The sequence below is a fragment of the Trachypithecus francoisi genome, unplaced genomic scaffold (assembly GCF_009764315.1).
Source record: "Trachypithecus francoisi isolate TF-2019V2 unplaced genomic scaffold, Tfra_2.0 Lachesis_group15, whole genome shotgun sequence".
Lineage (NCBI taxonomy): Eukaryota > Metazoa > Chordata > Mammalia > Primates > Cercopithecidae > Trachypithecus > Trachypithecus francoisi.
This window is the reverse complement of record NW_022681460.1, coordinates 52,831,141-52,846,524: the sequence shown is the minus strand read 5'-3', so window position 1 is coordinate 52,846,524 and position 15,384 is coordinate 52,831,141. Positions and strand designations below refer to the sequence as shown.

At 45.7% G+C, this 15,384-nt stretch overlaps 2 protein-coding genes across 12 annotated transcripts in view; both read right to left on the bottom strand.

The window, feature by feature from the left end:
- Nucleotides 1-1,868, bottom strand: part of ARMC2 (armadillo repeat containing 2) — a 126,533-nt gene extending 124,665 nt beyond the window's left edge. For 5 of the 9 annotated variants that reach the window (XM_033234791.1, XM_033234794.1, XM_033234797.1 and 2 more), the window contains exon 1: nt 1,714-1,868. In XM_033234791.1, coding sequence (XP_033090682.1) covers nt 1,714-1,865 — 152 coding nt within the window. In that variant the 5' untranslated portion in view covers nt 1,866-1,868. Of the gene's footprint in view, nt 1-1,462 lie in introns of all 9 variants that reach the window. The other 4 variants (XM_033234799.1, XM_033234796.1, XM_033234795.1 and 1 more) reach the window with 4 other exon arrangements.
- An 11,396-nt stretch (nt 1,869-13,264) lies between these two features.
- LOC117097179 overlaps nt 13,265-15,384 on the bottom strand; it is an 82,330-nt gene continuing 80,210 nt past the window's right edge. For all 3 annotated transcript variants that reach the window (XR_004442848.1, XR_004442849.1, XM_033234790.1), the window contains one exon: nt 13,265-15,097. Coding sequence is in view for 1 of the 3 variants with exons in the window: in XM_033234790.1 (XP_033090681.1) it covers nt 14,859-15,097 (239 nt within the window). In the remaining 2 variants the exon portion in view is untranslated. The remainder of the gene's footprint in view (nt 15,098-15,384) is intronic.

Genomic DNA, 15,384 nt, shown 5'->3' with positions numbered 1-15,384 from the left:
GGACCTCTAGAGGGTGAACACCACCAGCAGTAGGAAATTTGAAAGTGAAGAACTTTTTTTTCAACAAGATATTTCTTATTGGTCTGGGGGAAAGTTCAGAGTCATAATTTACAGAAGTTTGTAACTAATTATAAAGACCTGTCTTTACCGTTGCTGCTAATAGCCACTGGAACCAGAGCCTTCTTGCTAAATGCAACACTGCACTACCAGGATGTCTGCAACAGGGGAAAAGCAGGCCAGTTTCACAGTCTTCCCTGCAAATCAAACACTCAGGACCCTTCCGTAACTCTGAATCATTTTTGTATTAATATGAGCATCCAAAGAGGCAGTGGTTAAGTGCTTAGATGCTGGAGTAAGGGTTTAAATGCTGACAATTCACAGCCATGTGACCTTGGGCAATGCCTCTAATATCTCTAAGCATCAGTTTCCTCATCTGTAAAAGGTGCATGGTAATAATTGCCTCATAGGATTGTTTGAAGAATTAAATGATATAATACATGTAAAGTGCGTTAGCACGGTGCTTAAAAAATGTTAACATTTTTTAATACGGCCCTTAAAATGTTAACAGTGTTAACAGATGTTAACAATTATTGCCCAAGTGCTACATGATAAAAGGATACAGCAAACTCATTTCCACGAATGAAAAACTGCATTTTAAAAAAGAAACTGCAAAAGAGAGAATGACGTTTGTTCAGTGTTTCTATACATAAAGTTTATTATTATTATTATTATACTTTAAGTTCTACGGTACATGGACACAACGTACAGGTTTGATACATAGGTATACATGTGCCATGTTGGTTTGCTGCACCCATCAACTCATTTACATTAGGTATTTCTCCTTTAAAACGGCGGGTAGGTGGTGCTTGCCTTTATGAAAACAGATAATTTTTATTAAGCATTTTATTGAATATCAGCGATGCCAAATTAACATCAACAACTAACCAGAATCCCATAGATTAAGAAAACAGGACAAAAATAATAAATGGTGCCTGCTTTTCAACCAAGTTAAAGTATAATAATTATAAATCAGGGTGGGACGTAAGATCTGTTGTGTTACTTGTGGGAATGGATCACAAAAGGCATTATGTATACACTCCATGATTTTAACGTATGTTAAATATTGTTACACATACATTTTTATTTATTGAGGCCCTGTTGCCTGAAAGTGCCCAGATATAAACTGTATGACTCTGGCCCGGTCACCGCCTGCCTAGACAAAGCCCCTTAGTCTACCACTCTCATTCAACAAATATTACTGGGCTTCTATTAACCACCACTCACTTGGCTAAGTGCTACAGTACATAAATAAAGACAACCGCTCCGGACCCCTGACAACATGCACAGGGCACTCATCGCCTCTCTACCCTATCCGAGGACACACAGGCAGACGACTGCAAGAGGGATCCCCGGTGAGCCGCAGGGGAGACCTCACCACCCGCGCAGACAGCGAGTCCCCTACCCACGGCAGTGCCCGCTCTTCCACGGTCCCGGCCAGGGCAGAGCGCAGCAGCATCCTCACCCCGCCCGGCCACCCTCCCACTTCACCCGGCCGCCAGCGTCTCCATGGTAACCGTACACAAACTACCTCCCGCCGCCGCCGCCCCGGCCGCCAGACTGCGGGGCCAGGCCGCTGCGGGGCGGGTGGAGCCGGCCGGGGAACGAGCTTGGCGAGGGCGCAGGGAAGGAGGCTTCCGGCCTGACCCAAAGCACCTGTGATGAGCGCTTGAGAGAGCAGGGGCTGCGAGGTTCAGCTCATCCTCCGGCTCTCCCCGGGCAGCAGCCAGGGAAGCGGCGCTGGCGCTGGCAGGGTAGCCCCAGGTCGCCGCTCGGCCACTGGGCCTGCGCGGGTCCCGCCAACGCATGCGTAGAAGCTCCGAGGCGTGGCGACGGCCGGAGCGGGTGGGAGGAGCCTGGAGAGGGCTGGAGGCCGGGAGGTCAGAGCAGAGCCGAGATCATGGGCAGGTGTCCGCTTTTGAATTAGCAATTTGCGGGGCCACATCTGTTGCTCCCCTATCGGATCCCAGCGCATCTGTTAAATAACAACAGGCAGGCCGGAAGCTTAATGCTTGCGGGTAAGAAGGATTTACTGGCTCAGGTTAGGGCTCTGTATAACTTGGAGCCGCTTGCTGAGCCTGTTTCCTCCGATGTCAAGTGGCAGGAAATATTAATAATAGTACCTGTGGAGGTCTTGGGCTGTTATGAAGGTTGCATGAGAAAATAGATGTAAAGAGCTATGCACGTGGCAATCAACGAATATTAAACTGTTGGCTGTTATTAAGCCCTTGCATTTGTAGAGCACTTCAGAGTTCCCAGAGTATGCACGTAATCGTACCTTCTGAATCTGAGGAGGCAGCCTGGCGTCCCCATCCACAGGAGAGAAACTGGGGGCCTGAGGTGTAGTGATCAGGAGAAGGAGATTCCAGTCCAGGTCCCCCGTGGCCAATCGTTTTTTGTTCGTGATCACAGTTGAACGGCAAAAAGCACTCCATTTATGTGTTTCTAGTTTAAATTCCCTTCTCTCCTATTAGACCATTTAGCAACACTTTACGGTGTTAAATACAAGTGAGATCATAAACACTCTCCATTCAGGTTTGCACCACGTTTTATAAATATGGGGATTTTCCAGCTGAAGTGCTATTTGTCATCAACATTGGAAAAATGCCACTTCCTTTGGTGCTAAGCATCTTGTAAAGAAGAACTAAATTGAAAATATTTTTGAACACATACCATGTGTAAGGCATCGTTCCAGGTGGGAAATGATGCTAACCTGAACTAAAGGAACGTAAATATTCTTCAAAATACTCAGGAGGATTTCAAACATAACAGAAAATAAGTACCTATTCATTGATTGGATAATTTTAGGACCCGAAACAAAATATTTTGTGTTCTTCAGGATTAAAGTATTTTCCAGTGACTCAACATGACATATCAACAATTCCCATTTACTGGTCAGTGGACTCCGTTGTGAAATGGACCATTGCCCATTTTAAATAAAACTATGTGTTTTGAATTCACAACTTGTGAGACGTGATACAATGCCACTTTATTCTGGTCTCTCGCTATCATTTTAAAATTTATTCAGTGCTGGTTATCTTCTCCTGTCCCTGGATGGGAAGAAATTTGGGGGTAAAGCCCTGGATTTTTCTGCTCATTCTTAGATAACTGACAGTCCTGTCATAACTAAATCTCAACCACAGCTTCATTTCAAAACTGTAATGTTGGGTGCAAGATTTAAACAAATGCATCAAACTTCACAGAAAGTAAGTCTTCCTCCCCCATTCCAGCCCCCGGTTTAAGCTCTCTAGCTGGCCTTCCCTGAAGGGGTGCACTAGGCTTAGGCTTGCCCCCCACCCGCCCCCCTATTCACTAGAGGTTGTTTAAGACCCAGGTTGAATCAAACTGGCAGTGAGGAGAAGGAGGTGAAGGAAGGAGATGGAGCATTTCTTCCTGTAGTTGAGCAGCTTCAAGCTTGGTGTGCTGGCCTGTGGTTAAAGCAGCTCATGTAGGTCTTTCCTGATCCTTTGGAGTCTCCCACTGATGGGGACCTCCTTCCTGGGGGCTCCTGAAAATCGTAAAAACACAGGGTTTATTCCAGCTTTCAGTGCCCCTTTAGAGAGGTCCCAAGGGAAAACCCACACATCTGTTACCCTAGTGATTCTGAGAGCTCAGGCCTGTCTGGGTGCAGCCCCTTCCAGGCTGCCATAGGCGGGAGCTTTAGCTTACCCAAGAGTGAGTCAGGCTCCAGTTCTCCAGGCCACGTAACTACAGTCTCTGGCAGTCCCAGGCCCCTGGCGAAGCCCCTCTCGCTGGCTTGAGATGAAGGCATAGCACCCCACACTCCTTTCTTCAAGGAAGTTTCCCCACACATCTTCCCTTTCCACTCTCTGACCCCTTATTTTTAGCTTCAGCCTGGGTGAGGGGTTGAGGGGGTCTTGGGTTTCTTTGTAACCTGCCCTACGGAGACTCTGCCTCACCTCACTTGGAACTGATGATTACATCATTACCATCTCAGTGGAAACATCAGCCTAAAAACCTCTGGTACAGCCAATTACTAGCTGTGGTCTTACACCTTAGGATCTTGGTCTAAAATAGACCGTAAGCAAGCTACTGGAACCTGATGCTACCCAACTCAGCTGGCCAGGAAATATCTGCTGGGCAAATTAGAACAACTGAAAAGAATGACATGGGTAGAATTAGAGGAAGCAGTTATTTGAAGCAATGAAGCTCCCCAGCTTACCTCACTGCAGGACACTATATGAGAAAATACTTCGGCTGTCACAGCAGTGGCATATTATACTGACCTGGCTGTTTCTCCACTGTTACCTGATGGCTATTTTACAGAATTTTACATCGGTTTTGTAAGTGGCATTGCTTTAGAAACAAAACTGTTGACATGTTTCATATACTTTAGAGAGATTAAAGAGGAAGACAAAGTATTATAAGTATCTGACATTTATAAAGCACTTTACAGTTTCCAAATTGCTTTTATTTGGGACACTTCATTTCGTTTGTCTAATTTGGAGTTTATTAGAAGCCTGGAAAGTAGGTATCTGAATTTGAGATGGAAGAAAACTGAGGTTCAGGGAGGTGAACTAGTCGGCCCACAGGCACACAGCTAGTAAAAGGACCCGAGATCTGGGGTTCTTGATGCCCAAGTTCAGTACACCATGCTGCTATTATACATGCATTTTGTCCCTAGCATGGAAAGGTACTTTGTAGGCTACTGAAGCTGTCAAGCTGTGCTCTTTATTTCCTCCTCTCACTTATCCCAGAGTATTTGCTGCGTGGGGCTATAGGGATCAAGAGGAACTTAAGAATCTTTACATTCACTTGAAAATGCCTTCTGAATTTCTGGATTTTGAATTAAAGCAAGAATTATATAGGCAGGAGATTGGGTAATGATACAGTTTTATGCAGTCTCAGATGCAAAAATTGCAACAGAATGATGAACTCATAGATGCTTTTTATCCAGACTGTACTAGTAGATTTTATAGTTTATATCATAGTTTCTATCACATACACCTCTTATTTAATATCTATAGCTCATCCTAATTTATCTATTAGATATATTTTTGAAAAGATACATGTTAAATAAATACTTCTTTAATGTTCACAATCCCCCCCACTCCCCTCTCCCCCCCGCCCCCACCTCCCCCCCGCCACCCAGTGATTTTTATGACTACAACTGAGCTGTGACTCACAGGAGGAAAAAATACTTCTGGTATGGAATGAAAATTGCCAATTTAGAATTCTAATATTCACTTCAAGACACTTTCTGCTTTTGTCAGTATAGAATCTTGGTGCTTTAATTATATATATCACACAATATAGTGTGAGGAGTTCATCAAATGGACAGCCTATGCAATCTTTGCATACAAATTTAAAGGCACAAATACATTAAAATGCAACTTGCTGGAAATTTATAATTCAATGAAAATTAACTAACTTCATGGAACTGGATAGACATGAGACTGTGGAATTGTCCTAAAACTTATCAGCTAAAATGTCTATGTAAATCCTGTCTTTATTGGGGCTCAGCTGTGACCTGTGCACCTAAGTATTACTTTACCTTTAAGTACACTATCCCGTATCACCCCTGCCACGCCAGGCCACGTGCTCCACCAAGCTGCCAAGTTGTTGACAGGATTGCTAATTAATAAGGGTCCATTTAATTACCAGTAGATTACAGAGTCTCTAAGGACCCTGCATTTCACTGGAAGGGAGGAGGTTCTAGTTTTCAGGGAGTGTGTCAGTGTCAGTAGGATTATAACTATGAATTACTTCATCCTGAACAACTCTTGGATGTTAAAAGAGACCAACTGAGACAATCAGAAACCCAATATTATTTGTCCAACTCACTTATGAGACATTACTCAGTGAGCAAGCCTGTATCTTTTGGAAGTTTTTGCCTTCAAATAACAGAATATTCCACCAAAAGTAGCTTACACGCCAAGAACATTTATTGTTTTGTTTAACAATCACTGGAACTGGGATGCTTCAGGATTGGCCCTACAGTTCAGGGACCAAGGAGGATCAGTCAAGTCTCCCTACATGGTCACAAGACAGTGGTGGCCACACTGAGCTGGGAAAGGGGAAGGGCCCTCTTTATGTATATCTCTACACTGAGAAGGAAAACATTTCCCAGAAGCCTCTTGGTCACCTTGTCCTTACATCTCATTGGCCAGGCTGTGTCACATGGCCACACACCAGGCCTTGGCAGAGATGGATGGGGCTACCATTACTGTGGTTGATTTCAATCCATCAAGGTTCATCCCTCGGGTTTGGCGGGGAGGAGCCCACTTTGCACACTTTGCTGCCACAACCTGAAGCAAACTGGAGCTCTGTTCAGCAGGAAGCGGGGGCAGTGGCTGTTGGATAGATCTGGAAGACTGCCACAGTGGCCTGGTGACAGGTCTCACCAGTCCAAATGGGCAACTGTCACAATCTCTCAATTCTCTAATAGACAGTTGTCCTGAGAATCGAGAGATTGTGGCAGTTGCTTGTCCCACCTGGAGACAGCTGGAGGTGTAGCACAAGGCAGGGTGCTCTATCTTGGTGCTAACTCTCAGGTGAGGCCTGGTCCCTGGTCTCACTGCGATTCCATCCTGGCTGCATAGTGGAGTCACCTGGAGAGCTTCAGCACCATCTCCGCCCAGAACCACTCAGATGAACTGATTCAGTGCCTGGGGTAGGTGGGAGATGGGAGTGGAGCCAGCCATTTAGAGCTGCGGAGGCGACTGTGGTGTGCACAGCCAGCCTGGAGAACCTCAGCCCTGGTGAAGCCAGAGCTCCCCTGCCTGAGAACCTCAGCCACAACCCAGCAGGAGGCAGAGCTGCCTGAAGAATCCCTGGCTTTCAGAACAGAAGGAATGGAGAAGAGCCTAATTTATGCCTGACCCAGAGATGAAAAACCCCATGTCACAGACTCATGGTGCTCTCCAAGATGTGTACCACCCCATGTCCACCCCCACCAACCCCCACTGTCACCAGGCCATCTTGGGCACTTTTTGCATCTAGTCTCCAACTGGCCCCTCTGACCCCACTCCACTCCCTTCCTGCTCCAAGAGTGTTGTTCACGCTACACTCAGCAACCAAAGTGAGTGTCATAAACCACAGTTCTGGACATGCCCTCCCAACCCCTCTGCCCAGGAGCTCTCAGTGTCTGCCCACTGACCACCAAGTCAAGTCTCAGATCCTCCGTGATCTGCATGACAGCCTGTAGTTCTGTTATTCTAAGAACTAGGACTTATTTGGGGGTTAGATGTCATAGGCTCTGTGCTGATTGCTTTGCTCACTTTAAATCAGTTCCCTTCCAACCCTAAAGTACTACTAGTGTCCTCATTCTACATGCATAGAAATTGAGGTTTTGTTTCTTCACTTACCCAGGTCATACAGGTGGTAAAAGTGGTGGATCTAGGATTCAAGCCCAGCTTGTTGGGTGTATGTGTATTAGGGTTCCCTAGAGGGACAGAACTAATGGAATATATATATAAAGGAGAGTTTATTAAGTGTTAACTCACATGATCACAAGGTCCCACAATAGGCCGTCTGCAGACTGAGGAGCAAGGACAGTCAGTCCGAGTTCCAAAATTGGAGAACTTGGGAGTCCGATGTTTGAGGGCAGGAAGCATCCTACACAGGAGAAAGATGTAGGCTGGGAGGCTAGGCCAGTCTCTCCTTTTTGCGTTTTTCTGCCTGTTTATATTCTAGCCATGCTAGCAGCTGATTAGATTGTGCCCACCCAGATTAATGGTGGGTCTGCCTTTCCCAGCCCACTGACTCAAACATTAATCTCCTTTGGCAACACCCTGGCAGACACACTCAGGATCAATACTTGGCATCCTTCAATCCAATCAAGTTGATGCTCAGCATTAACCATCACAATGGACTTAAGAGGCCATGTTCCTATAGACACTACACGTTCAGCCAAACCAGACTGCTGCCATTCCCTGATCACCCGCTGTATCTCACCACCTCTGTGCCTTGGCTTTGAATGGTCCCTGCCATGGGATACTCAGCAAACATGTCTACTCAGCACTGGGCACCCATCAGAAAGGACTGCAAAGAGGAATTCACCTTGAAGTAGTCCACGGGAGAGAGAAAGATCAATTGGTCAAGTTCATGGTGGATCCAGTCAGCACCTACCTTTTATGGCTTTATGTAGCAATGCCCCATGGCCCAGGAGGAGAAGCAGAAATTGTGTTTATGGGGATGACCAGGGCTGAGGATGGCCAGAGAATAAAGTCTGAAGGGGCAGGCGACAGGCACAGGCTGGATGGGGAAGTAAAGAGAGAAGGAGGAATGGTCTGCAGGGTTAGGGAGAGGCTGGAGGACTGAGGTCACTGACGGGAGCAGAGCAGATGAGGCAGTTTGAGGAAGGAAAGTCAGGAGATCTTATTAATTCAAATGCTCCCTCTCACTAAAGTGCTTTGCTCACTTTAAATCAGTTCCTCTTCCAACCCTAAAGTACTACTATTATCCTCATTCTACATGCATAGAAATTGAGGTTTTGTTTCTTCGCTTACCCAGGTCATACAGGCAACACCCTCAGCTCTTGGCCTGTGGTCACATCACTTAATAGCTGCAGCTGGCTTTTCTTTGAGATGTGGAAGTTGAACCAAATGACCCTTAAGATACTGCTGAGCTCTGGGATTCCACGGGAGGAGGTTGTAGTCAGGGGGCTGAGGGTTAGAGATTTTGGAGGTGGCTCAGATGGGAGAACCAGATGATGAGGTCTAAGAAGTGGCCTGGCTGGTTACTGCCCTGGAGAAAGTCGGGGAGGTCAGAGGTCCCAAGAGGCCAGATGAGGCACTGACAGAGAGGGGATAGACGGAGAGAAAGCCTGAACTGTCAGTAGTTGGTACCGCAAGCCCCTTGTGCTGTGCTAATGACACCTGTGTACAGAATGACCTGTATGTGCCACCCGACAGAGAAGGTGGTGACCCCCAGGGATTGCGGCTCTGGGAGAGACATGCCTCCTGGTTCTCTTGGGTGATGACAGCAGTGAGTTTCCCTTAGAAGGAACCCCCTAGGCAGTCTGGGGACCCATGGGCTAAAAGGAGATCCCCCAGGACACTTATTTTTTTCTCTCCTTAGTGCTCTCAAATTCAGTTAAACAACAACAACAACAAACAACAATGTACTTATGTGCTATTAAGTTACTAGCCCAAGAATATATTATTTTGGCAATATGACAAGAAGGACAATTTAAATAGAGAAAAGGAAAGTTTGATTTAACTGTGATCATTCAAAGAAATGTGGACTCCAGCTTCAGGTTTAAATATTCAAGGAATCCTAGCAGGTTCCAAATCTAGCTGAATGTATCCAGGCTTCTAATAGCAAGATCTTTAAAATCTAAAGATGTTAAGCACTTATCTTCATTGACATGAGAATAGTCATACGAGTCTTTATGTTATTAGATAGAAGGTATTACATAAATAAGATCTACAAAATTATCTACCAAGAATGCAGAAGTAGGCTGGGTGCGGTGGCTCACGCCTGTAATCCCAGCACTTTGGGAGGGCAAGGAGGCTGGATCATGAGGTCAGGAGATCGAGACCATTCTGGCTAACACGGTGAAACCCTGTCTCTACTAAAAATACAAAAAATTAGCTGGGCGTGATGGCAGGTGTCTGTAGTCCCAGCTACTTGGGAGACTGAGGCAGGAGAATGGCGTGAACCTGGGAGGCGGAGCTTGCAGTGAGCCAAGACTGCACCACTGCACTCAAGCCTGGGCAACAGAGCGAGACTCTGTCTCAAAACCAAACCAAACAAACAAACAAAAGAATGCAGAAGTAATAGCCACAAACAAAACGTCATGATAATCACTGTGTATTTGCAAGGCACTTTTCCTCATCAGAGCACAAAATGCTTCATATTTCATAGAACTAAACACACACACACCCGTATACACACACAACACATATCAAACAAGGGAAATTTGAATACGGTGATGGATTCTATCAATCAATATCCTGACTATGATATTGCACTATAGTTTGGCAAGATGTTATCATTGGAGAAACTGGGCAAATGGTACATAGGACCCCTTAGAATTTTGCTATATTATTTCTTACAACTGCACGTGCCTCTGCAATTATCTCAAAATAAAAAGTTTAAAATAAACTTCTTCACTCTCTTGCTTACTATTTCATCACTGTGAGGCTTATAGGTGAAAAGTTAAAATGCAGAGGAAATATCATTCTGGAAATAAATGGGATGATTATTCCACAATGCAGTGTGGGTAAAACAATTTCCCTCTGAAACTTGAAAACCAATAGCTTGGCTTAACTGCCCAGGAAAAGTGAATTTCAGCTCTGAAAGTCATTCAGTGAAATTATTCTTTCTGTTTTTTTTTTTTTTTTCGTTCACACCCAGAGAGTGTTAAAATGAAGGGTGGTGTGTCAATCACCATTCTTATTAGGATATGGAAAGCAACAAATGTTTCTGTTTTCATTTTTATTTTGAGAGCTCAAACTCGAAGGCAGGCGTTCTTGGCCTCCCTGGCATTATCCACAGCAGCTGGTTTTCTATCGGGAGTGGAGAGCCCCGGCTGCTGGGCTCTGTCCATTGTCTGCCGCTGCTCATGCCCTCCACTGATCCTACCTTCCCCAACCCTCTCATTAGGCGGCAGGGTCCTACCCCCAACCCCCACCACTTTCCTACCACGTGATGCGCCACCTCCCACTGCAGCCTTGCACCCAATCGGGCTGTGCACTAAAAAAAAATTGTGATAGCATCTTGTACCAGCTGATTTCCTAGAGCAGCTTCAGACAGAGCCCCCTGTGGGTCTCCTGCCAGGAGCCACCCTGAGGTCATGTCTACAATGAGGAAAGCCCATCTGAAATGGAACAGCATCATTTCATGTCTGCCAAGCACTTCGTAAAGGAGGTCCTTTGCAGAGATACAGGCCTTGCTTTCAAGAACCTTACCAAGAAAAAAGATTAATGATGCCGCTACAGGAAGTTTTCAAAGCTACCCCAAACTGTCTCTTTTTCGGTTATTGGTGTGTTTTGCTTTCCCACTGTGTATTACACTTCTTGTCCAGCTGGGTTGCGGAGCGGGGAACTCCAGAAAAAGAATGGAGATACTAAACTGTATGCAGGTGAGCACCCAGAGAGCAGAGATCTTGTCCCTCTTGCACACCTTTGGGTGCCCTCCACACAAGAATGCCAGCTGGAACATATGGATGTTCTGTAGAATAAGCAACCAAACGAACGTGAACTTGAGGATATGCTATGCAGGGTGAGAGTGTCCTCAAGTGTAACGCTTATGTGCCAGGATGCAGTTCCCCGCCAGTCACCTCCCCAGACCCCTCTTGCCTCCCCCTCCCCAGGCTGCCAATCATTTCTGGGAGTGCCTGTGGCGGTGCCACCTCACCTGTGCGCAGGAACAAGCCCGCTTCTCCCTCCCATTCCCGCCTTCTCAAGGGCCCCTCACTGCTGTGGCTCCAAGTACCTTTTCTCGGGGAGGGCGTGGCTCTGCTGTCCTTCCCCTAGGACACTCTGAGGTGGGAGTGGCAGGGTGGGCTCTCCAGATCCGTGCCTCCCTTGTCTCTGGGCACAGCCGCACTGCGTCCACCCGGACTCTCACATGGCTGGTCACAAACGCCCTCAGACTCCCTCCCACACCTCCCTCACTCAGGCCTGGCCAAGGGACAGACCTCTGCTAGCCCCCTCACTTCTGGTCTCTCCATTTCTTCCTCTGGCACCAACAAACTCCTTCCTTTTGCAGGCACCTGCAGGGGTCACCAGTCTCCCAGATGTAAAGGCAGAAAAGCCAGGTGTGCATAATTGGGAAGGAGCTCCCGGCTAAGGACACGGAGTCTGGCGAAGTCTCACACAGCCACTCACATGAATGCTCATACGGCAGCTGCTGCTCCTAACCACTTGTGATGGGGGCAGAAATCATGGGAGCTCGTGGCCGCAGTTTCTGGGTCTGTGAAATAAGTGGATCTATGTGGTACCAAGAGATATTGAGAGAAGAAAGTGAAGACAAGGGGTGCAGGAAGGAAGCAGGGGGGTGAGGAAATCAGTTTAGCCAAGAAAGGCTTGCAAGGGAGTGATACCCTGGCATTGGGAGGACACAGCCCACCCTCAACACCAAAGAGGGCAGCCTCTGTAAGTACAGAGGTAAAAGGCGCCTCTCCTATCTGGGGCTGGTCATACTTCTAGTCCAGGTTTTAGACAGAAAAGGCGCTGGCATCACTCATTATCTTCTACTGGCATTAATGCTGTAATAAAATGCAACATGTGGGTTTCTGCATTTTTTTCAAGCTTTAACCACAGAATAGGGACTTAGATGCACTTGCACTGGGGGGGGAAATGAAACTGAGTTTGGAGTCCTCCCTCACAGCAGGACAGATGTCACAGGCAAAGTTGTCAGGGTCTCAAAGTTTGAAAAGGGATCTTGAGTTCTCTTCTCTTGCCTCTTCCTTTTCTCTCTCTTTTCCTCCTTCCTTCCTGCCTTCTTGTCTGCCTTCCAGTCTCCTTTTTCTGTTTCTTTGTTTCTTCTTTTTTCTCCCCTCCCCCAGTCCTCTCCTCCCCTCTCCCTGCCCTTCCTTAACCACAAATGTAACCAACCCCAAACCACTGACTTTCTGTTCTGCTCATTCCTCCTTACGGGTTTTCTTGGTTACACAAGCTCTCCAGGTTTGGCATATTTGGAAATCATTTCTTTCATTATATAGTAAGACCTAGGTGGCCCAAGGGACATTTTTTCCCTCCCCCTTCCCAGTTCCATTTACGTGAGGCCCCATTGAGATTTCTGAAAGAAAATGATAGACGGCCCCTGGGACTGATGTTTGGCCCTTGGGAGACCTGACACAGAAGGTTTCTGTTCTGGGGGATATGCATCAATGTTGGAGGAGACCTTTTAACAAATTTTAAACTTTTCATATTTTTATTAAGATGAAATTAACATAACATAAAATTAACCACTTTAGGCCGGGCGTGGTGGCTCAAGCCTGTAATCCCAGCACTTTGGGAGGCCGGGACGGGCGGATCACGAGGTCAGGAGATCGAGACCATCCTGGCTAACACGGTGAAACCTCGTCTCTACTAAAAAAAGTACAAAAAGTAGCCGGGCAAGGTGGCGGGCGCCTGTAGTCCCAGCTCCTTGGAAGGCTGAGGCAGGAGAATGGCGTAAACCCGGGAGGCGGAGCTTGCAGTGAGCTGAGATCTGGTCACTGCACTCCAGTCTGGGTGACAGAGCGAGACTCTGCCTCAAAAAAAAAAAAAAAAAAAAAAAAAAATTAACCACTTTAAAGTACACAGTTCTGTGGCATTTAGTACATTCACAATGCTGTAAAACCACTATCCCTATTTAGTTCTGAAACACTTTCATCACCCCTAAAGGACTCATTAAGCAACCACTTCCAATTTCTCCTTCCCCTCAGCCCCTGGCAACCATTCACCTGCTTTCTGTCTGTATGGATTTACCTATTCTGAACATTCTGTATTAATGGAATCATATAATACATGGCCTTTCATGTCTGGCTTCTTTTATTTAGTATAATGTTTTCAAGGCTTATCCATGTTACAGCATGTATCAGTACTCCCTTTGTCTTTTTAGGGCTGAGTAGTGCTCTTTTCTACAGATAGACCACATTTTGTTTATCCATTTATCAGCTGATGGAGCATTCAGATTGTTTCACATTTTAGCTATTATGAATAGTGCTGCTATTTGCGTACAGGTTTTTGTGTGGACAAAGTTTTTATTCCATCCCGAGTGGAGTTACTGGGTCATAGAGTAATTCTGTTTAAAATTTTGAGGAACCATCAAACTGTCTTCCACAGTTGCTGCACCATTTTACATTCCCATTAGCAATGTATGAAGATTCCAATTTCTCCCCATTCTAGTCAATACTTGCTATCGTCTGTGTTTTTAATTATAGTCCTTCTAGTGAGTGGTTTCAGTTTGCATTTCACTAGTGACTATTAATATTGAGTATCTTTTTTTTTGTTTTTTTGTTTTTTTTGGAGACCAGGTCTCCGTATGTTGCTTGGGCTGGAATGCAGTGGTGAGATCATAGCTCACTCCAGGCTTGAACTCCTGGGCTCAAGTGATCCTCCTGCCTCAGCTCCTGAGGAACTGGGACCACAGGCACATACCACCATGTCCAGCTCTGGGCATCTTTTCAAGTGTGTGTTGGTCATTTGCGTATCTTCTTGGAAAAATATCAATTCAAGTCCTGTGGCCATTTTTAAATTGTTGGGGAGTCATAGACTTCTTAAATATTCTGGATATTAGATCCTTTCACATATGATTTGTAAATGTTTTCTCCCATTCTGTGGTTTTTCTTTTTCTTTTCTTGATAGTGTCCCTTGATGCACAAAAAGAGATTCTGATTTTGATGAAGTCTAACGTGTCTCTTTTTTTCCATGTGTTGCTTGTGCTTTTGGTGTCTTATCTAAGAATCCATTGCCAAATCTAAGGTCGTGAAGATTTTCTCCTGTTTTCTTCTTAGAGTTTTAGCTTTTACATTTAAGTCTTTGATTCATTTTGAGTTAAGTCTTATGTATGGTGTGGTTAATGGCCAAACATCATTCTCTTGCATGTGGTTATCCAGTTGTCCCAGCTGTTGAAGAGGGGAGAAACTTTTTTGAGGCAACAATATGTTACGTCACTTAAATGTCCTTCGATGATGCAGGGCCAGGGTTGCCGGAGTGGAGTTTTTCAGGAAAAGGGGCGGTAAGATCCTGAGGGTGTGAGCTTATTAGACAGTGGTTGCTATGATGTGCTGAGGAAACAAAGCCCACTGCTCTTCTGCCAGAACAGCTTCAGTAGTCACCTGAGGCATGGCAGGAGAGTGGGGACAGTGATGAGAGGAGAGGTAGCTCCTCGCAGCAGCAAGGTCAAACTGTGCTGAGGCAGCAGCAATGGTGTCTGTGGCCACCAGGGGGCACAGCAGAGGTGGGTACCAAGCAGGAGTACATTAAATGGCCACCACGGTGCACCGTGTAGGCAGAGGGCCCTCTGCTAGGGGAAGAAAAGGACTTAGAGGACATGGGTTTCAGCATTTCCATTGTTGGGTGCTTGAAGCCAAAAATTATTTTTGTTACTTTTTGCTTGTCCTCCCCAGGGATGGCACGGCCTGGAAAAGCAAGAATTACGATTAATTTCCCTTTTCAAAATGCAGTTCAAAAAAGAACATTGTTTTTCAGGACCCTGGCTTTCTGTGAGAAAGCCTATCTCAGCATTCAAAATTAAGTCATGTTTGCCAAAATGTAAATTTCTTTCAATGGCTATTTGTTTTAAAGTCACTGCTTATATTTGTAGCAGATAAAATAATAGGGAAAAGGAGGAATAATTTATCTAAAAAATAGCAATTCTATTTTTGGGAAGGGACGTCACAGAGAACTGCTATAGTTCTGTAATATT